Here is a 22039-nt window from a genome sequence, read left to right as displayed (position 1 = left end):
TATTATTATCTATATGGCTGTCCACGTAAATACTCATTAGTTATTTACTTTGATGTAAACCCTACCTCTATATAAAGGAGGCTAATGAGACTGAATTAGAACACTTCTACTTCCTCCCAACTATTCTCTTTTTATCTTTTCTCTACTTTATAATATATATATATATTCATTGAAATTAGCTTAATAACATTTATAAATATTAGTTAAGGTGGTTATATTCAATTAATTATCTCTCAAAATTAATTATTTTTTAACAAAGAAAATAACAAGTAAAAAGAAAAAATAAAGCTTATTAAATCAATTACAAAATAAGATAGGGATAAATTGCCCTTCAAAAAAGATAGGGATAAATTGTATGTGGAAAAAAAGAAAAAGATCAACATATTTAGAAAATAGAAAAAATAGAAAATTATTAGGGCTTGATTGGGCAGGCTTGGCCCTTAAAAGCTCAAATAGACCAGGCCGGACTTTATTTGCATGGCAGTTAAGGGGTAAGCCGACCTTTATTTGCATGGCCTATACCTTACCATATTTGAGAAAAGGCTGGGCCGACCCGCCCAAATGCAAGGGTCGGGCCGAGCACGCTTGAAATGGGCTTAGTGCCCAAGGACCAAATGATGACCCCTAGTTTGGGTCAGATTTTTGGCCATTGGAGTGAGTTTTGCTGGTTTAACAATGAGGTCCATTGTGGTGACAGCTGGTGTGATACGCTCAAAGCAAGCGCATAATTTAACCCTGAAAACATCGTTAGTAGTATAAGCAAATAGGGATCGTTCTATTCCGGGGATTGAGGGTACACCTGTCATTTTCAAACAATTAAACAATTAAAATTAAAACAAAGTATAATATTCACACATATACATCACTATTTACGAATTCAAAGGGGAGTTTTTGGTTTTGGTTTTCGAAAAATAAACTAAGTTAAGAAAACAAATAAAACATAAGTAAACGAATGGAATGAGAAAACAAAGATCAAAACCGAAAATCATGATTAAAATCGATTCAAACTCTAACATTGTTCATCAAAGTCATGCAAGAGGAGTTGATCATGTGAAACGTTAAAAGCAAACAATTTCCCATATTTTACTTTTCAATGCTAATTAATCTAAGTGAAAGCACAAAGACTAATCCTATCAAACATGCATTCAAGCCCTAGAAAGCTAGTCAATCATAACATGTTCAACGCAATAAGCATCTAGAAAGGCTATCAACTCAAGTGTGCAACTTAGTATGAAAAAGTCCACCTAATTGCAATTCTCTTTGATTAAATCCGATTTTTGCACAAAACCTTTACTACTTTTCGATTTAAGAACACAAAACCAAAAAGTTGATTCATGTTCTTAAATTCGTAGCACCAATCATATAAAAACCCTAAAAGTTTCGAACCATTTAAGATTAAAATACAAAAGATATCTATCATGCAAATTTAATCAAACACTCACACAAAAGCAACAATGAATCGCAATACATGAATCTGAAAATTCTCAATTAATCATAAAAATTCCAGAAATAATACTTTGTTCAAACATATATGTCAACTAGTTCATAACCAACGAAATTCAAAGCAAATGTTACAAAGGAGAATCGGATTACACCGTGGATGAAGATGAGATGGATGATTCATGTTGTGGATTCTTGAAACTCGAAAGCAAGCTTCAAGGATGGCTATGGATGGAAGTGCTCACGGCTTCTCTTCTTCTTCTTTGGCCTTGCTTGAACTCGTGGAGATGACTAAACTTGAAACTAGAGGATGGAAAGGAAAATGGAAAGGAAATGGAGAGACAAAGAAGATGGAATGGATGAAGGAATATGTTTAGAGTGAGAGGAGAAGGTGTTTATATAGGGAAGAAAAAGAAGAGTGAAATGATAAATGGAAGAAAAATAATGAAAGTGGTTTGTAAAATATGGAAAAGATGGAGTAATGATGAAATGAAAGCAAGGCATGAAGGTGCAGAAGTATGGAAGTGATGATGATCTATTGGAGCAGAAAAATATATCCAAGGAAAAAGAGAAAAGCATCTAGCTTTCTTCATGTGGGTAGGAAACATGAACATGTGAATATTGAGCTGGCTTTAGGTCAGTTTCTGCCCCTTTATTCCTTCAATTATTTCTCCAACAGGACTTCCGATTTGGCTATTGACTTCTTCATATGAAATGATCTACCATGAGTGTAGATCATTTTGATAAAATTTCAGAATTTATTTCCATGCCTTTGGGCCAGAATCTCTGCTGGACTCCTTACGGGTCCAGTTTTCCAGTTTTGCTTCTGCAGGAAATTGGGCTGACTGTTTGAAGGCCTTCCACTCAATTCTAGCTCTGGCACTCTTCATAAGAAATGATCCTTAGGATGTCTAGAATGGGTCTGGAAAGTTTCAGCTCATTTGGAGTTCATTTGGTCAGGCGGCCGCTCCTTCTTCCTTGCTTGGCTTGGTTTCTCCTAGCCGGAGTAGGAAAATGTGTAAACTTGACCTTTTAGTACATTTCCATTTTTCTCCATCATTTATATGTAATTATGGACCTAATGCTCATTTCATCATCATCTACTCCAATGTACCTAAAAAAATAGAAATTAAGTTAAAAATCGATTCGTTAAGGAATTAACTAAGCAAAATGTGAGGAATTAACTATTAAAATACCACATTAAAATGCTCCTATCATGGTGGCGTCAACTTCTTCTTCCATTTGGTTCTATTAGTTGGTGATTAATTATAGAGCTTGTACTCTGATTTGCGCCACTTTTTGTGTCTAATTTTTCTTTGGGATTGTATTCTGTTGGTTGTCCACTTTTCGTGGGTATAATTGAAGTTTCGTTAGTTGGCTAAAAAGGGAAAATGATAACTTAGGTCATTTTAACATGTGTTATATTAGATTCGGTCAAACAAAATAATTTATGTTAATTCAGTCCATCTCTTAGCAACCTGACATTAAAAATAACATAAATTACAATTTTTACCTCTCTCTCTCTCTCTCTCTCTCTCTCTCTCTCTCTCTCTCTCTCTCTCTCTCTCTCTCTCTCTCTCTCTCTCTCTCTCTCTCTCTCTCTCTCTCTCTCTCTCCTCTCTCTCTGATACCACCTCACCCAACACCATGTCCTTCTCTAATTAATTGGTACTTAACTAATGCCTCCCTCCCTCTCTCTCTGATACCACCTCAGCCAACACCATGTCCTTCTCTAATTAATTGGTACTTAACTAATGCGTGTAGGTTCGAGAGCAGTGAGTTGGCTGGCAACCACTCCTTTACTGATTGAGTCATGGAGGCTGTGCAGCGTTGCCAACGCCGCCGCATTAGGTTTCGTATCGAAGCAAATCAGAGATGTACGTAGGATACCTTGTTTTCTTTGCTTGCAGTATCCAAATGATCACGAAGGAATCAGTATACTTCTCCACTTGCAGAAACTTGGTGCCCTCGGATAGCACATGCGCCGGCGACGGTGACCTACCTTTTTGGTATTGACCAGAAGTAGTAATGTAGTATCAATGGAGAAGGAGATGAGGGGGTTAGCGACGGTACTATGACATGAACTGTCTCCAGACATGCACTATGACATGTACTGTGACATGAACTGTCACTTTAAATTATACAATATGAATTCACTATTAATGTCATAGTTCATTGTTTCATGTCACAGTTCATGTCATAGTACATGTTATAATTCATGTCATGTCACAGTATGTCACTGACTATAACGCTTTTCGAAGCCCCAAGTGTCAGCTTCATTAAAGAAAGCAAAGCTTTCATTCTATGATCAAATGAAACCAGGCAAGTGCTTGGGCATATATGGATTTTACGATCAAATCCGAAGAGAGACTTGGGCATGAATTCGCTTTCCTGATTGGAGGTAAGGAATGGATTTTGGAGTGATGATGGTGGACATGGTTGTGCTATGGCGGAGGTGAAGTAGAGTAGAGGTGCTATGGCGGAGGTGAAGTAGAGTAGAGGTGGTTTTGGTTGCGGGAGAAGAAGAGAGGGATTAATATGAAAAATTGTAAAATTGGAATGAAAATTTTGACAAATGTATTAAAATGACCTGATTAAACATTATTTTTAAACATTATTTTTAAAATGTTGTGGACTATTTTAATATAGACAAGTTTGGGTGATTAATTTAATATTAGGTGGCGTTAAGATGAATTTTTTTTTATCATTTATCCAAAAAAAAAATGTATATTTGAATTTGTCAAAAGATATTTGAATCTATCAAACGAACCATGTAAAGGGATCAGCTGTCTTGTTCCCACTATTGTCTCCTCCCTGGTTGCATACTTGCATGTGCTTAATTTTTTTTCTTGTGCTTAATTTTTTTGCATGTGCTTAATTTTGGCTTCCAGTAAGTCTTCGGTTGAATGCTTTAGTTATAATTAGCGAAAAATTCTTACATACGGCAGCCGCACAGCCACATGGTGCGGCTGCCCAATCAAAACTCACCAAATTTTATATGTATTCTGAAAATGCTCCTGATTTTTATAGTGAAATATCCAAAATATCCCCCTGCTAAGAACCTGATTGGACAGCCCTACCACGTGTCATTTACGCACGCCCTACGCAAGACTTTCTCATGTCGCTAACAGTCTTCTCGATCAGCGTCAGCTGTGGAAAATTGTTGATGTTAAGGACGCGGCGGCGTCAAAGCTGCTTTGTCTGGCACACACGTTTTTTTTTTTTTGAGAATGACTGGGACACACGTTTACGATACGGTAGTATATAAAAGCTTTTACTCATTCTCATCATTGCATATGTCGATCATTTTGGGCTTCTGGCTTATATATATATATATATATGGTGGACTAGTAGTAGTAGAGTATTCTATGTTCTCTGTCCGACAGTGATGTCCTGTCAAGGAAAGAGAGAGACTTTCGAACTGATCGAGTTGGAGTTGAAAGTGTCAAAGTAAACGTATAACTGTGACCCAGAAGAAGATTCAAATTAAACGTTTGGATTCTTTTTCATTCTCAAACAGCCTATATGTATGTGTCTCTGTGTGTGTCAGACATTCCAGCCATTCCTTGCTCAATCAAAATGTTGTTTTTATATCTTCATCTTCAGTTCTCCTCATCAATTTTCTGCTCTTGTTGTTCCTCTCTTTCTTCAAAGTTGAAACTTTTCTACCCAAATTTGCAAATACCAAACAACCCCAACGCCTACTACTTTCCATTTTAGTGCCAGCTGAAATTGCCTCCCCCAGTTCAAGGTGATGTTGCTACCCACCAACCGGTAGATAAATTGCTTTAAACAAATACAGAAATTGCCTCCCCCAGTTCAAGGTGACGGTTGTAATCTCTCACGAGGTTTAAGCTCTATGTGTCCCTCGTTGTACTCTCCTACTTTAAATAATAATAATATGGGTGGGGGAATCACTCCTTCAACCTAACCGGTGCCCTTGCCCGTCTTCAAAATACAGGAAACCCACCAACGACATGAGGGGTTCTTACATTTTTGTCTGGGAATCCTTCAAATAACACAAAATTACTGGTGAGCTTTCTCTTGGTTTGGAAAGCATATAGCGGGGGTTTTGATTTAAGCAAATTTTACATCTTTTTCATCGTTTCTGTGTCAGCCATTGGTAACTTCAGTAAGATTAGACAGTTTCACAGATCGTCAAATGTCAACGACACGTTGCAAATTGAAGCTGTGAGAGGGAGCAAGCAGCACAATCAAAATGGAGGTTCGTATTGTCACATTGAATTGTTAAAGATTTGAGATCAAGTTTCATTTGATGGGTTTCCTTCTAGATCTAGAAGGCTATTATTTACAAGTGTATTACATCATTCCTGACTGGCCATTCTTTTTCAAATGCAGTTACAATTGTTGTGGTCGACAACGAAAGTGAAATTTCTGCTGGGATAACTATGGAGGGTGAAGAGTTATAGTTTTCTCAATGTTGAGGCCTTCAATTCGCAGAAGAAACGTAGTGGGGTTTTGATTAAGAGGCAGGCGGATAATACAGTCCAAGTACACTTTAAAGGAGCTGCAGAGATGATACTAGCAATACTACGATGCCTCTGGAATTGTTAAGGATATGGATTACAATGAAAAAATGAACTTTGAGCAGATTAGTCAAGGTATGGCAGCAAGCAGCCTCAGATGCATCGCATTCGCACATAAAGAAGTTCCAGCAGAGGAGGAAGTTGAGGTAGACCAGAAAGTTGTGCTAAAGGAAGATGGCTTGACCCTATTGGGACTTGTAGGTCTTAAAGTCCATGTTGGTCAGGAGTGAAGAAAGCAGGTGAAGACTGTCAATATGCAGCTCTGAACATCAGAATGATCACTGGTGTTATTGTTGTCACTTCAAAAGCCCTAGCCACATAATGTGGAATACTTGAACCTGGTCAAGATATGTTCAGTGGAACAGTGATAGAAGGTGTTGAATTTAGCAACTACACTCCACAAGAGAAAATGGAGAAGGTTGAGAAAATATGTGTAATTGCAAGGTCTTCTGCTTTGATTAGCTTCTGATGGTCAATGCTTGAAGCAAAAAGGTCATGTAGTTGCAGTGACTGGTGATGGCACCAATAATGCACCGGCATTGAAAGAAGCTGATATAGTCCTTTCTAGGGGAATTCAAGGCACAGAAGTTGCTAGAGAGAGCTCAGACATTGTGATCATGGATGATAAGTTTGCTTTAGTTGCCACAGTTTTGAGGTGGAGCAGATGCGTTTACAATCAGATCTAGAAGTTCATCCAATTCCAGTTCACTGTAAATGTTGCTGCTGTTGTGATCGACTCTGTTGCAGCCATTCATGACTCATGAGGTACATTGCTCAATCTTTATATGACGATTAATACATGTTTGACAGTAAAAGCTAGCATTTTGTTTTCTTTTTATAGTATATGAAAGTATAGACCATTATAGATCAAAATATAGGAGATACTAAATGTGAGATTGTTACATTAAATTTTATTTTTTGATTAACTGGTGGTCCCGGCCGGACACCAGAAACAAAAGACTGCACCAGCTTAGCTCATTAAGCTTTCACAAAGGAATTTTGTTCTAGACACATCATATAAGTGATGAAGGGGAATAGGAACAATTAGAGGGAGGAAGGGAGTCAAGGAATGAATGTAGATTCTGTGAGAAATATCCAAATTATTAAAAAAGGCTTTACAAAATCTTTCAGTTCTGCAGATGAAGCTTATAGAAAGAATGATGTCAAAATCATGTTATTCACTGTCCTTTGTCATCGAAAAAAAATGTTATTTCTGTCCTTGGGAAAAAAAATAGTGTATATTACATCAATTGAGGGAGGGAAGTAAAAATATAAAATGACAGTTGAACATAGATAAAGTTCAAATTTCATTATATCTTATATATGGTATATATTAAATTTCAAACTACAGTATTTTTATAAAAAAAAAATTTACTATCAGATTTACTAATGGATCCAGCCTGGAGCTTCAAAGTTCAAATGTTGCTCTTATAATTCTTCATCTTTAGATAACTGAGAAAGGATTTCTCTGGAACAGGTATTGACTTGAACACCCAGCCAATTGGCCAAGAGATGACTGCAATGCCAACGCATATACCCCATTGTCCCCAGTTCAATCTCTCTGTATCTGCAAATTTCTTAAGAAACTCTACCATCACCACTTGGAGAATAATTGTTGCTGCAATGATTCCCATAAATAACTTGTTGGTGTGTATTCCCTTGAAGACATTCTTCTTCTCTAGCTTCCTCGCATTGAACTCATTAAAAACCTGGCAAAGCACAAAAGTGTTGAAGATCAATGTGTCCTTTACCTTATCAGTGACACCAAAGATTGCTTTGCCCCTGAATTGCAAGATCAAGAGGACTGTTATCTGGTACAGTGCTTGAGGCAAGAGGTTCCTCCACATGACGTTTGTGATGAGAGGCGCTGTCCTTCCCACTGGTGGCTTCTCCATGAGTTCTTTTGTGGGCTTTTCTGTGGCAAGAGCAAGAGCTCCAAGTGTGTCCATGATCAAGTTCACCCACAATAACTGAACTGCTGTTAACGGGACTTGACCTGCTGAAACTGCGGCTACAAAGTTGATCACAAGAGCTGCAACATTGACAGTGAGCTGGAATTGGATGAACTTCTGGATATTATTGTACACACATCTCCCCCACATCAAAACTGTAGCAACTGAAGCAAAGTTATCATCCATGATCACAATATCCGAGCTCTCTTTAGCAACTTCTGTGCCTTGAATCCCCATAGAAAGTCCTATATCAGCTTCTTTCAATGCTGGTGCATCATTGGTTCCATCACCTGTCACTGCAACTACATGACCTTTCTGCTTCAAGCATTGTACCATCAGAAGCTTATCAAAAGGAGAAGACCTCGCCATTACACATATTGCCTCAACCTTCTCCATTCTCTGTTCTGGAGTGTAATTGCGAAATTCAACACCTTCTATGACTGCTCCGAGCATGTCCTGATCAGGCCTGAGTATCCCACACTCAGTAGCTATGGCTTTTGCAGTGAAAACATTATCGCCAGTGATCATTTTGATGTTCACACCTGCATATTGACAGTCTTCAACTGCTTTCTTCACTCCTGGACGACATGGATCTTTAAGACCTACAAGTCCCAATAGGGTCAAACCATCTTCCTTTAGCGCAACTTTCTGGTCTCCTTCAACTTGCTCCTCTGCAGCAACTTCTTTATGTGCGAATGCGATGCATCTGAGGCTGCTGGCTGCCATACCTTGAATAATCTGCTCAAAGTTCATTTTTTCATTGTAATCCATATCCTTAACAATTCCAGAGGCATCATAGTAACTTGTACACATTGCTAGTATCATCTCTGCAGCTCCTTTATAATGTACTTGGACTGTATTATCTGCCTTCCTCTTAATCAAAACCCCACTACGTTTCTTCTGTGAATTGAAAGCCTCAACATGGAGAATGCTACAACTCTTCACCACTTTCTCCATATCCATCTTTGTATCATGAACCGCCCATGACAGAATAGCCTTTTCGGTTGGACTGCCAGAGATCTCAATTTTTGAATCCAAGCTAGGCCTGTACACACTACCAGTTGTATTGAGAGCAACCCCTTCTTGAATAAAGTCGAGAACACAAGGAGAAATAGATGAATAAGCTTCTTCTTCCACAGATTCTTTCCCCAACCAAAACTTAGTCACCTTCATCTGGTTCATGGTCAGAGTACCTGTTTTGTCTGTACAAATTGTTGTAGCAGACCCCATGGTCTCACAAGCAGAGAGCTTCCGTACCATTGCATTATCAGCCATCATTCTCTTCATGGAATAAGCAAGAGTGAGAGTCACAGCCAATGGCAGACCTTCTGGAATTGCTACTACAACAATTGTAACCGCAGCTGCTACAATTCCAATGATAGCATTTATTATGTCATCTACTTTTGTCTTGCTGCCATTGAACATTTTGCTTCCATTCTCATCCACGGTATTCCCTGTGAAGTATCGAACCAACATGACTGAAAGAACTAAGAAAGCAACTGCCAAACCAACTTTACCTATAGACGAAGTTAGCTTGTCTAGACGTGCTTGTAGAGGCGTCTTTTCACTCGTGTCCTGGCTGATTTTGCTCATCATTTCACCCCAATTTGTGTTCATGCCAACAGATGTGACAAGCATCCGACCATAACCATCAGCAATTTTAGTTCCAGAAAATAAGAATGGATTCTGAGTAATGCTAATTTCAACATGGTCACTCTCCCCCGTCATGCTTGATTCATCTACTGATAAAGAATGGCCATCCAGAAGCAATCCATCAGCTGGAACTTGATCTCCAATCTTCAAACAAATGACATCACCAACCACAATATCAAATATCGAAATCTGTTGGCGCCTTCCCTTTCTCACAGCCTCAATCTGGAGATTATTACTGACTTTTGACAATTTGTCAAATTGTATGCTCTGTCTATAGTTGCTTATGGCCGAAACAGAAATAACTAGAATGATTGCAAGAAATATGCTTCCACCGTCAATCCAACCTTCTTTTAATCCATGCTCTTTGATTCCAAAACCAAGAGAAAGCGCAGCACATCCCAAGAGGATTAAGATTGTGAGGTCTTTGAAGGCTTCCCAAACAAAATGTAAGAAGCCTTTTTTTGGTGGTCTCTTGTATGTGTTGGAACCAAACGCTTCGATTCTCTTGAGAATGTCTTCAGCATCTTCGCCATGAATTCCATGCTCTACATCAGTTTCGAGTGCTTTTCCTACACCTTGAACCCCTCCCAACTCCTGGAGCTGGTTTAGATCTTTTGCCTTCACAAGCTCAGTGAGTCTTGTTTGGTCTATTCTGAAGCCATTAGCGTCTGGCACCGAAACCGAATCATCAACACTAATGGTTGTGTAAGAGGGAGAGCGAGATAGTAATTTGGTGTTGATCATGTTGATGTCTTTTAGCACAGGAGGTTTGAGGAAGGCTCTAGAGCAGTAGATGGCCACAAAGGCAGAATGCCACTTTCTCTTCTGCACGTTAAGACTTTTGTTTCGAACATCTAGGATCAACTCGATGCTCCACACTTTTGCATGCAAGTTACTAGCAGAACTACTAGACATGGTTTCGAAGCAGCCCTGGAAGTATTAGAATTATATATTGTGGGAAAAGCTAGCTAGCTGTGAAAGAAAAGGATGTGTAGGGGAACTGTTTTATATTATGATCGATCTCAGATAATCGAAATTTGAATCTGTTTAGAGTTAGACAACAGGAAATCAAGACAAAGGGCCGGTACATGAACTACTGTGAGCAATTCTCTAGGATGATCCAGAGTGAGTTACCATCGACCAGAATGTTGGCTTATATAATAAACCGAAACGTATTAAAATCGACAGTGTAAATTTCCGAGAAACGACGGGAAGTAAATACTTGCCGTCCAAGTAGGAAGCAGCGCTACATGAAGATGCGTCTGAGAATTCTTATTTGACACGTGGGGTTCCTCAGTTTGTTCTATTTAATTCTTAACTGTTTGTTAAATCTTTCCGTCAGTTTTCCTCTTTTACCCTCATCTCTTTCATTCTTTCTCCCCCTCTCTGAAGGCTTCTCTGTTACTCCTCTTTCTTTGTAGTTTGAATTCCAACAATTCCACAAAAATCACAACTTGAATCTTTCTAAGCAAATAAAAATAAGATAGAGAAATCAGAGAAATGATGATTTTAGCGATGATGGGTGACGTCGGCGGGAAGGGTTGGATCGGAGATTTAGATCTAGATACGCTGCGGTGGTTGTCGCGGTGGCGCCGGAAGGTCTGGGTGACCTAGGCACCGGAGGGAGACTTCGTATGACCCTTACTTTTTATTGGGTCTGTGTAGCAGAAGAGAGTACGTAATTAAAGAGAAAAAGAAAATCAGATTCAATCTTGATTCTTTGTTTGTTTGTTAGGCTTCGGCTTCGATAGAGGTAATGAGTATGAATTATTGCATGTTTTCTTTTTCTTTCTTGTTTTGATGATGACTGCAAATTTGATTTTCGTACCTGGGAACGGAGGAATACTGATGGAATCATAGACCTGATGATTTTGATCATGGGAAGAGAGAAAGACAGAGACGAGGGTAAAAATGGAAAAATGAAACAAATATTTAATATTTCATAAGAAATTAAATAAAAGAAAATGAGGAGCCACGTGTCAAATGAGGAACTGGAGTCTGAGAATTCTCAGACGCAAGTGCTTGTGTAGGCAGCACTCCCCACCAAAAAAAAAAAAATATATATATATATATATATATATATGTGTGTGTGTGTGTGTGTGTGTGTGTAACCAGGCTTTTAAGAATCCCTAAAAGGATGGGGAACCAACCCTAAAAGGATGAGGAAAGAGGAATATTTATTCGTGTCAGCTTTCGTTTCTTAATATTCAAGCAGGCATACATAATTTCGACTAGAAAAGCTAGAATAGATAATTAAAGGTTTTTAAACCTGGTTAAGAGCCTCTAGGTGTGAAACCCCCACACTCGGGTTCGAATCCCGCCGACGCTTATTAAGGTTAAATCCCAATATATTCTTGGTGGCCAGGGGGGAGGAAGCGTTCTAACAAGATTCTCCGAGCACGGATTAGTCTCTGAGCCTAGGAAGCCTTTGAGGACACCGTGTGATTGCCAAATCAAAAAAAAAAAAAAAAAGGTTTGCGAAATTAAAGTATTGAGAAATAAAACTCGATCCTTTGTTGTATTTGGGATTCAAAAAATAAAAATAAAAAGTTTCGTGATAGACAGAAAAATATGGAGAAGAGTCCAGTGGTTCTTTCATGCATTCCTTAAGGGATTCATCTTACTCCCTCTTTCCTTGCATTTATTACTCAGTTTTTCCTTCATTAATTAATACTTCTTAACAACTTTATGACGACTTACCTACTGTTATGAAACTTTGGAGTGGAAAATTCATGAGAAAAAGACTTTCGAGTGGAAAATTCATGAGAAAAAGATTACTTTCCATCCCACAGTACTAAATGGGGCCCAAGTTTGATGAGCAAAGTATGGTGACCTCATGACTTGAAATGTATGACTGACGTAGGAATGGAGCTCCCAGATTCCAATCGGAGGGACGTGGTCACTGGTTTTTGACTCTGACAGTCAACGTTGACTTCCACACTGGAACTCTTGCACAACTTAACTGTGGGTTCTCATCTATTGCAAAGAGAGAGACTTCTAACTAAGACTAATGACCATCGTAATTTCCTTCAATCCTTCACAATAGCGATGGAGGGAGAAGGAAATTAAAACCATGACGAATTAAGCACGTAGAGTCCACAATCCATAGAATCATGAAGTCAGTTTTGTTTGGGCAGATTCCTAGCTAGTCCTCAGAGAAACTATTTTGCAAGTATACGATCAATGGGAGTCAGTCAACTAAATTTGGGCTTTGCTGATCAAGTTCCTTACAAGTGGTTAACAACTTTCCACCCACGTACAAGTGTGAAAAGGAAGCCGAATAATGGTTGGGTATTGTCTAACTATTGTTATGATTGTGATTTTGAGTTTCTCTCACGTAAACAAGTGACAGATAAGCTCGATAGCTGTTGGCGTGATGCAAGGGTGTACATGAGAGATTACTTTGAAATAGTGTAACTTTTGGCCATGAAGTCCAATTGGGGTCCATGATACATTTTCGAAAAGGAAATTACGAGACACTTGTTCGCTATGTTATGATGTACAATCAAAAAAGTCGTTTAGATAGTCATATATGCACTGTAAGTTTACGTGCAAATTTGGATTTCCTTTTCTTTTTGGGTCTTGTTTTACCTTTCTAGTTTGGATGGTTTTCTTGTTATGCAAGACTTTAATATTCTTTATAGACTTTCATTTGGGTGGAGGACATTGTATTGACATTCTATGTAATATTGATCAAAATTCAAGAAATTCGAGAAACTTCTCTAATACGTTCTTGATTGGGGTTAGACGTTGATCTACCTTTCATCTTTTTTCTTTTCTTTTTTGAGAATGATCTACCTGCTTTTATCTTTTGTAAACTCTAATACGAAGTAAAGTTAAGGCATATGATAAAGTACTCCAGTTGCTTAATAACGCAGACTTCTACAAAGAACTATTAAGACAGGTTCACCTTTGCCAAAAAAAGACCGGTTCACAATTTTTTGTACATACAGGCTGATGACTAAGGATAAAACAAATAAGCATTCTTCTTTTGATTTGTTCAAACTTTTGCTATATATATGTTCTTGGTAAAAATCATTCTGCAGTACTCATTCCTCTCTATGATTGGTTGAATATTTTAACTGTAGTTGATTAAGAGAAAATTAACTGTAAAGTGCAAAATGAATTTACTGGAGTGTGTACGTTACCAGCACGTATATAGCATATATGGTCGGCTACTGTTGTTTATAGTTTAGAGATCAATGCCTCAAAGCACAGGGACGCAAAACGTGTCGCTAATCTATCCTACATCATCCTATTCGAGTATTATTTACCATATAGAATGGGATTTTGCAGAAAACTAGTACAGGAAAGAGACCTAGACGGCTGCACTACTATTCGATGGGATCATCATTCCATGACTAATATTGTGTTGTAAAGTGAGTGAATTATAGGGTGGATGTCCACCAACTATTTCTTTCAATTTCTCTAAATGAGAAAAGGAATGTAGAGGGTCCAATGACCAGTATGGATTGCTTTTAAACATGTAGAAAGCTAAGCAAGAAGTCCAAACAATGCACACTATCATGAGCATTTAGCACATATATCTCATAGCCTCCTGTACATATGGAACAAAGCTTTGAGATCAAGAAATCTTGAAGTACACAGGCCCACCTTTCTAATTTTCTAAGCTTTATCAACATCAATCCATTCCCAGAATTAGGTGTCCCTCCCTTTCTAATCATTTTCCACCTATGTGGAAGACTGGAAGGTTATATTTTTTGCTTTTTTGTTTTTGTTGATTTATTTATTTTCATTAAACCAACCAATTGCATTAGATAAACAAAAATTCTACTATGGACCAAGGTCCAGGTAGATCATAGGCAAAATGAGGGGCAAAATGGGGCATTTGAGTGCAAAAAATGCTGATTTTTTTGCCTTGGTGCAGGTGGACCAAGGTGCAAACAGTGTCTTATCAGCATTAGTTCAAAAATCAAAACTAAGCAAACCTTCCCAACAAACACACTAACCTCAACAAGACAGCGACAATATAAAGTATGACACCAATGAAAAAACTAAAACGAACGAAAGTCACACCAACAACTATTAATCTCACATCACCAAGACCAACATTAAATCTTAAATAATCCTACACACCCCAAAAAAAAAAAAAAAAAAAAAAAAAAAACCTAAAGCCTGAATTATGGTTCTCGCTACAATTTGAAGCAATGGAGCCGTAAGTATCTAACCAAGAAACGATCGATTGCCGAATAGAGGCATGATTTGAGAACGATTCTATCTCCAACGATCGAACTGCATAAAACAGGGAATAAGAATCTGGATGTTATGTAGAAGACCGAAAACTCTTGGATAAATAACAACGATATTCTTCTACTCGAGGATAGATATATATTTAGGAAAAACACAATTTTTGAGTTTAAGGGAAAAATTCGGTTAAGAGAAAAGTCGAAAAGAAGTGATAGGTACTTAGATTTGAGCATGATTCAGATCAAATCACCCTTATGGGCTTATTGTTCACCACAAGATAGTAACTCATCGAGAAAATTTAACAAAACGAAGAGAAAAAAGAGGAGAAGGAGAGAATGCTTCCCTCCTCTTCTGATGGTGACTAGAGTTTTTCTTTTTCTTTGAGAGAAGATAAAGCTTTCGTTTGCATGACTTTCATCGGTTTTTTTTTTTTTTTTTGGTGGTCATGAATAATAGTATTATGAGAGATTCTTACGTAGGGCAAATATAGCTGGTAGGGCTGCCAAATCAGTGAATATGCAAGGGGGTGTTTTTGGTATTTCCTTTTAATAAGTAGGATAGTTTTAAGTGAGTTTTGATTGGGATGTCCCACCGTCACGTGGTACGTTTGTCCTATGTAAGAATTTCTCATAATAGTATCATAAAAAAGTTGACCTCCAATGAATGAATATCTATAAACTTTAACTTTTATCTGTAGGGAAAAAAAGGAGAGAACGCGCTAGCTCACACACGTGAGAGAAACACTGAATTCTTCCTCCCTGTCCGGCTGCGAGCCGTTTCACCGTCGTCGGACGGGACTTTGTTGGCCCTAAGTGGGTCTGGAGAGAGCCGGACTCCTCGATCGACGTTTGTTTCGGATCGTGGAGATTTCGGTAGTGGGGTGTGAGGTGAGGTGAGGGGAGATCGAAGCTACTGTCGGGTTCTGGTGTGTCCCCCGATGGTCTGGTCGGTGATGCGAATTGGTGGCGAGGGTTTGGAGGCTGCGGGGTGGTGCCTTGGCCATGGTGGTGTGGCTCAAATCTGGTAAGATTAGTCCGATCTGGGTTAGGTCTTCTCGATCTGATCTGGGGATGGTTTTTTTTGGCAGAGACAGGGCGATTCCATGGCGTAAGGATGGCAGACTGTTGCTGGGTGAGGCCGTGGTCATGGCAGCGGGGCTCGGGTCTAATCAGATCAGTCCAATAGAGGTCAATCTTTCTAGATCTGCTCTGGGGATGATTTGTTTAGCAGGGGCGGCGCGTTTCCATGGTGCGGTAGGGAGGACAAAATGATGATGGCGACAGTCCGACAGTTCAAGCGAGGTGGTGCAGGCAGTGGTCTGTCAGCGGTGGCAGTGGTGGGGTTGGGCCAGACTTGGCTAGCTTCTTGGGTCTCCCTTGGTTCCTGGGTTGAGGTTTGGGCTTGGGCCCTCCTTTTGGGCTCTGCCTGGGGCTGGTTTCTTTATATCTGGTTTTATTTACTTTAGTTGGTTAGTGTTGTTTCGCCTCCGGCGTGTAATAAGTCCTTACATGTATTTTGTAGGGCTAATCTGGCTATATGACTGTGTGTGCACTTTAAGTGCCTTGTCTGTCCTAGCGAGGCGACGATCTATTATTAAATGGTCACGTACTCCTAGTGGCAGAATGAAACTAAGTGTTGTCAGAATTGTTTTTCGGCGGCAACATAGTAGGAAAGTTGTGATTTTGGTAATTATGCTTCATTGTAATCGAGTTATCTTTCCGTTATGTCACCGCCATGTCAAAGCAAATGGAGTAGCCAATAGTGCACTATTTGCTAATTGGTGCTTGTTAGAATACATGTATTTTGTAGGGGACTCTTGATATCATTTTGGGACGTGCTCTAGAGATTATTGTAATCAGGGGTTTAGGCTCAATGTCCCCCCCCCTTGTATTTTGTAGGGACTCCTAATTGTTTAAGTGAAAATGGAATTGCAGAGAGAATTGTGTTGTATTATTGATAATAGGAACCCTTTATATAGGGAGTTTACAGAGTACATGAAAGGTAATAGAATCCGACATAACTAGGAAATCTAGAACCTTCTCCTATTACAACTCTACGACTAAAACCCTAGTTTCAAGAGGCATACATGATGTCAACTTCCTTCAACACTCCCCCTTGTGCCGCTCAAACTTGGTGATGATGCTTTGATCGTTGCCTCACTAAAAACCTTGCCAGGTAACAAAAACCATGTGAGACAAAAATAACTCTAGTCGAAGGACAAAAAGAGCACAACACGTCCTTCACTCTTCGAGATCGAACATGTAGACATCATACCTCCCCCTGATGTCAATATCTCCCCTTGATTGCAACAATCATGGGAGTTCGGATAACTTTCTTAATCCGATGCTCTTCACATGTTTCTCGAAGGTGGATTTAGGTAACGACTTAGTAAATAAGTCCGCTACATTATCCTCTGATCGGATTTGATTCACTTCAATATTTAGAAGTGCTTGTTGTTACTGATTGTAAAAGAACTTAGGTGATATATGCTTGGTGTTGTCGCCCTTGATGAAACATAATTTCATTTGCTCAATACAAACTGCATTATCTTCATAAATGCATGTAGGTTCATCTGTGGTAGACTTCAAACCACAAGTTCCTCGAATGTGTCTAACTACAGACCTTAGCCATATGCATTCTCGCACGGCTTCATGTAGAGCAATAATCTCTGCATGATTTGAGGAAGTAGCAACAAGGGTCTGCTTTGTAAACCTCCAAGATATCGCTGTGCTTCCCATGGTAAAGACATAACCCGTTTAGGAGCGACCTTTGTGAGGGTCAGAGAGATACCCTGCGTCAGCAAAACCCATCAAGACATCGTTGTCATTTTGATGGAGGGGAGGAGGAGGACGTCGGCCACCATGGACGGTGTCACCGGCGTCAACATCACGGAAGGTGGCATTTTGCCTTGTGGGGTCCGATCACACACTTCCGTTATTTCTTTTCTCTCTGTAGGGATAAAACAAGCCCATATCTATTGTACATTTTAGGTAACGAAAGATTGTCTTTATACCAGTCCAATGGCGTTGCGTTGGCGCAGGGCTACATCTAGCCAACAAGTCATAACAAATGAGGTGTCCGGTCTTGTATTGTGTTAAGTACAATAATGCGCCTATTGCACTTAGGTAAGACACTTCTGCCAATTAACACGTCTTCGTCATCATCCCTGGGACGAAACGTATCCCTCTTAGGGTCAAGACTATGGACGACCATGGGAGTGCATCTTTGACTTTATCAAAATGCAAAGCATTTATTGACACGGTATACAAGTTCTAAATCTAGACAAAACCGTGTTCTCCCAAGGTATTTCATCTCAAACTCGGATTTAAGGTGTTCAGCGGTTTCCCTTAACTCTCAAGGGTTCCAATTATGTTTATCAACATAAACCGTGACAATTGCAAATCCAGAACTTGTCATGAAAACGCAAGGGCATAGTTCATCATATCCCTTCCCAATCAAGTAGTCACTTTAATGAGTGTTTCACCCTCATTGCAAACGCGCTTTGTGGTCAAGAGCCACTTGATTTGGGTAAATGACGTCCATAAGAACCTTCATTATATTCCGTATCTAGATCCCCATAAAGATCGTAGTGACCACATTCGTAAGCTGCATGTTCAGTTATTTAGAAACTACCAAACTGACAAGGTAGTGGAGTGCAATGACATCCATTACGAAAGAATATGTCTTCTCGTAGTCGATTCCAGGGCGTTTTGTGAGAAGCCTTGAGCCATAAGGCGAGATTATCATCTCTTTTTCTCATCACGCTATCTAACGAAGACCTATTAATGTCAACAAGTTTTATGTTAGGAGGTGTTGGCATCCTTCCTCTTCGTTAGTGAATCCAATTCAACCTGGATCACATCTTTCCATTTAGGCCAATTTTCTCTACGTTGGCATTCTTCAACGGAGTAAGGTTCGATGTCATTGGTCTCAATAATTCCACGTCCTCATGTACACTAGTGTAGTTCGTAGAGATCTCTATATTCTCAGGAATTGGTTCTAACATTGAGGCGTCCCCTAACGATGTCTCTTGGACATAACCACAATCCAGAATATTCTCATGAGATGGATTTTGAGTATCAATGATTAATGGATCAAGTTGTGCCAAACTCGCTCTCTTCCTAGGGCGAGAATCCATCGAACCTATGGGTCTCCTACGCTCTCTAGCGGAACCGATGGCCTATGACGCCATTATGCCACCTTGTAGTGTCACCATACCACCATCCATGGTAGTGGTGCCATACCCATCTCCTCTGGGTGGCACCATGTCCTCCTGTGGGGACATCAATCCTTAAAGACATGTTTGCAGCAAGTATATGTGATCTTGTAACTTTTAGGGGATCAAGATGAGACATAGTGGGGACAGACCACGACAATTCCTGTCGTTCCTGTTGAACGTTGACGTTCTAATCTCCTCCTAACGACGGGAAGACTGTCTCATCAAAGTGTCAATCCGCAAATCCAGCGAAAAAGAGATTGTCTGTCAAGGGTTCTACATAGCGGACTTATAGCTAGAGACTCATGTCCAACACAAATATATATATATGCATTCGTTGCAATGACTCATGTTGATGCGCTGTGGCGGCGCAATTGGCACATGAACCGCACACTCAAATATGCATAAGTACGAGATATTAGACTCGAACCCAGTCACTAGCTGTAACGCAAATAAAAGTTGAGTGGCTGCTATGAGTCTTAGACGAATTAGCATAGCTGCATGCGATATTGCATAACCCAAGCGGAAATATTGGTGCGCATTACCAATGTCCAGGCTACCATCGTAGTCGTTTAATGGTGGCTTTTCCACGAGACCAATTGGGTGTGTACATGGGAATATGATACTTGATATCAATACCCAATGATATGCAATAGTCATCGAAAATTTTCGATGTAAACTCTCTAGCATTTTCAAGTCGAATTGACTGAACAGGATGATCCGGGTAGTGAGCCCGTAGCCATATGATTTGGGCTAGGAGTTCATCTTAAGCAGCATTACGAGTGGACGATAGTGCGACACGTGACCAGCGTGTCCGCATATCAACCAACAGCATAAAACATCTAAGCAGTCCGCAAGTTGGTTGAGTCGATCCATAGAATCCCCTTGGATTCTTGGATTCTATGTAAGAATGGAATTATTTCTTTAGTGTCCTTTGCATAGGATGGTCTTGATCCTAAAAAACAGGCTTTACATAACGAAAGATTAGCCTTATAATCAACCAATGAAGGTTTTAGTTGAGCCAGAATATCACAATTTACTTTGAGAATTAGAGAGAGGAGCCAAGTCTCCATACATGGCGTCAATGCCATGTATTGGCCGCAGGGGGTAGGCGGTGCCGGCCATGTGTGGCCAGTCTTGCACAATCATGGTGCTATGAGGCGCATGTGCAGCTCCTCGAACCAATTCTTGGTTCTTACTTCTTTTCGTTCTGAAAAATGGATGTCCGTGTGAACTCTTTAATACACGGATCATCATGTCACGACCTGGGTGTCCCAAACGGTCATGCCAAATCCTATATGTGTCAGAATCCCATAAATCATCTCTATGACATGGTTGGATTCAATGACTTGAATAGTGGTTGCATACAACCCACTAGAGCGACACATAAGTTTCTCTGATACTCGTTTATGTCCGTAGTCATTAGAGGTGATTCAAAGGAACTCTTGTCCATTCTCACAATGTGTTTCCACATGAAAACCAGTGGCTATTATATCTTTCAAATAAAGTTCGAATTAAGGTATGTCCAAGACATTAAGTAAAAGAATCGACACTTTATTAATAGTCAATGATTACATCAAAGTTTCTTAACCAAAGTCTAATCCAAAAATAAAAATCAAACTTAGACAGATTGTAGTCACTCAATCCGTTCAGTGACTCCAATCAAATATGACCAGGAAAGTAGGAAGAGATGTCGGTGGAGCGAGGCTCTCTTAAGTACCACTAATCTCAATTACTTTCCTAGACATCATACTTAATTAGGTGAGCCAAGTGAGAAAGAGTTAAAACAAACTGTCATTTATTGATTTAAGGCATAACTGCCATTACATAATTCTTGGAAATAAAAGACCATTCTAAAAAAAATCTGCGGCATTTTGTCTTCATCGCCAGATTCAAAGTCTTCTTGAACTCGATGTCTTGATCACTGTGAGGCAGCTACCTTCTTAGGTACATTGCAAACTCAGGCCCATTGATCAGACGTTCCATATCAGAAATAGATACCATGAAGAGGATTCTCCCTTGATTGAGGCGCATTGGCGCAATGTGCATGGTCCCTAGGACTTGAGGCGTTGGAAGATTATGACCATGGCCAACGTTGGCTCTATGGTTTCCAACCCTTAGTCCCTCAAAGTCACGGCTCCTATGGTGGCGTGATTGTCGCCTTTGGCGACTACCTTCATAAGAATTTCGATCATATGGATCATGACGTCTATGGCGACTTTCTCTAGCCATGTGACGATGCTCTGGATAGCTATCTCGAAGCCTATCAATTTCTCTTCTCACAAGCTCATTGTCTTGCCTTTCAGCAATTTCCATAACTTCAATAAGCTTTTGAAAGGTTGTGATCCGTCTTGCATTTATATGAGTCCGAAATAAATCACAGGACCTCATAGCATAGACAAGGAAGGTATTGAGGGTTTTCTTAATCAATTGTTCTTCTGTGATCGTCTTGCCACAGAAGTGCATCATTCCTGTGATGCGGAGAGCTTCCGAATAAAATTGTATGACTGTATCAAAGTCAGAGAAGCAAAGATCATTCCATTCTGCTTCTAAATTCGGAAGGAGGGAGTGACGAACATTGCCATAACGTTCACGAAGCGCTTGCCAAAGCTTTATGGCGCTATCCTCATTCATGAACTCAAACTGGAGGTCTCTATCCATATGACGAATCATTAGGGCAAGTGCCCTGGAATTGACAATCTCAGTTTGAGGGTTTGGAGCAGTTCCTTCAGAACAAAGCTCTTGGATTGTGTGCAATAGATCAGGGGAAATAAGATGGAGCTCAACGTCCTGAGCCCACAATAGGTATCTTTTGCCTGCATAATCCAATGGAACAAAATCGAGTTTGTTCGTGTTTGACATCCTGAAAAAGGGTGAAACAAGAACAAATTATTTTCGGAGTCAATGCTTCCACGAAAACTAATATTAATAAGATTTCTGTGCTATGCTACCAAGAAATCAATTTCCAAGAATATTTGGATTAAACTGAAACATTGATGTTTAATATGGTCACAATTTGATGC

The 22039-nt window shown here is 39.6% G+C and overlaps 1 protein-coding gene and 2 long non-coding RNA genes across 3 annotated transcripts; 1 reads left to right on the top strand and 2 right to left on the bottom strand.

Moving 5' to 3' along the window:
• Positions 1 to 263: 263 nt before the first annotated feature.
• LOC133712701 (uncharacterized) lies at positions 264 to 2061 on the bottom strand. Its single transcript, XR_009847548.1, has 2 exons — positions 1594 to 2061; positions 264 to 799 (listed from the first exon to the last, which is right to left on the bottom strand). It is a non-coding gene; the product is annotated as an uncharacterized LOC133712701 (long non-coding RNA).
• A 4697-nt stretch (positions 2062 to 6758) lies between these two features.
• Positions 6759 to 10870, bottom strand: LOC133710269 (putative calcium-transporting ATPase 13, plasma membrane-type). Its single transcript, XM_062136297.1, has one exon. The coding sequence runs from the start codon at positions 10505 to 10507 to the stop codon at positions 7403 to 7405; it is 3105 nt and encodes a 1034-aa protein (XP_061992281.1). The 5' UTR covers positions 10508 to 10870; the 3' UTR covers positions 6759 to 7402.
• Positions 10871 to 15366: 4496 nt separating this feature from the next.
• Positions 15367 to 16753, top strand: LOC133710685 (uncharacterized). The gene is made up of 2 exons (XR_009846802.1): positions 15367 to 15823; positions 15888 to 16753. It is a non-coding gene; the product is annotated as an uncharacterized LOC133710685 (long non-coding RNA).
• Positions 16754 to 22039: the final 5286 nt, after the last annotated feature.

This window comes from Rosa rugosa, chromosome 5 (genome assembly GCF_958449725.1).
Source record: "Rosa rugosa chromosome 5, drRosRugo1.1, whole genome shotgun sequence".
In the NCBI taxonomy this organism is placed as follows: domain Eukaryota; kingdom Viridiplantae; phylum Streptophyta; class Magnoliopsida; order Rosales; family Rosaceae; genus Rosa; species Rosa rugosa.
The sequence above is the reverse complement of the archived record's forward strand: the minus strand, read 5'-3'. Positions and strand labels throughout refer to the sequence as shown.

Coding starts and splice junctions, on each gene's coding strand:
- LOC133710269 (XM_062136297.1), bottom strand. CDS start 10,507: ATGTCTAGTAGTTCTGCTAGTAACTTGCATGCAAAAGTGTGGAGCATC.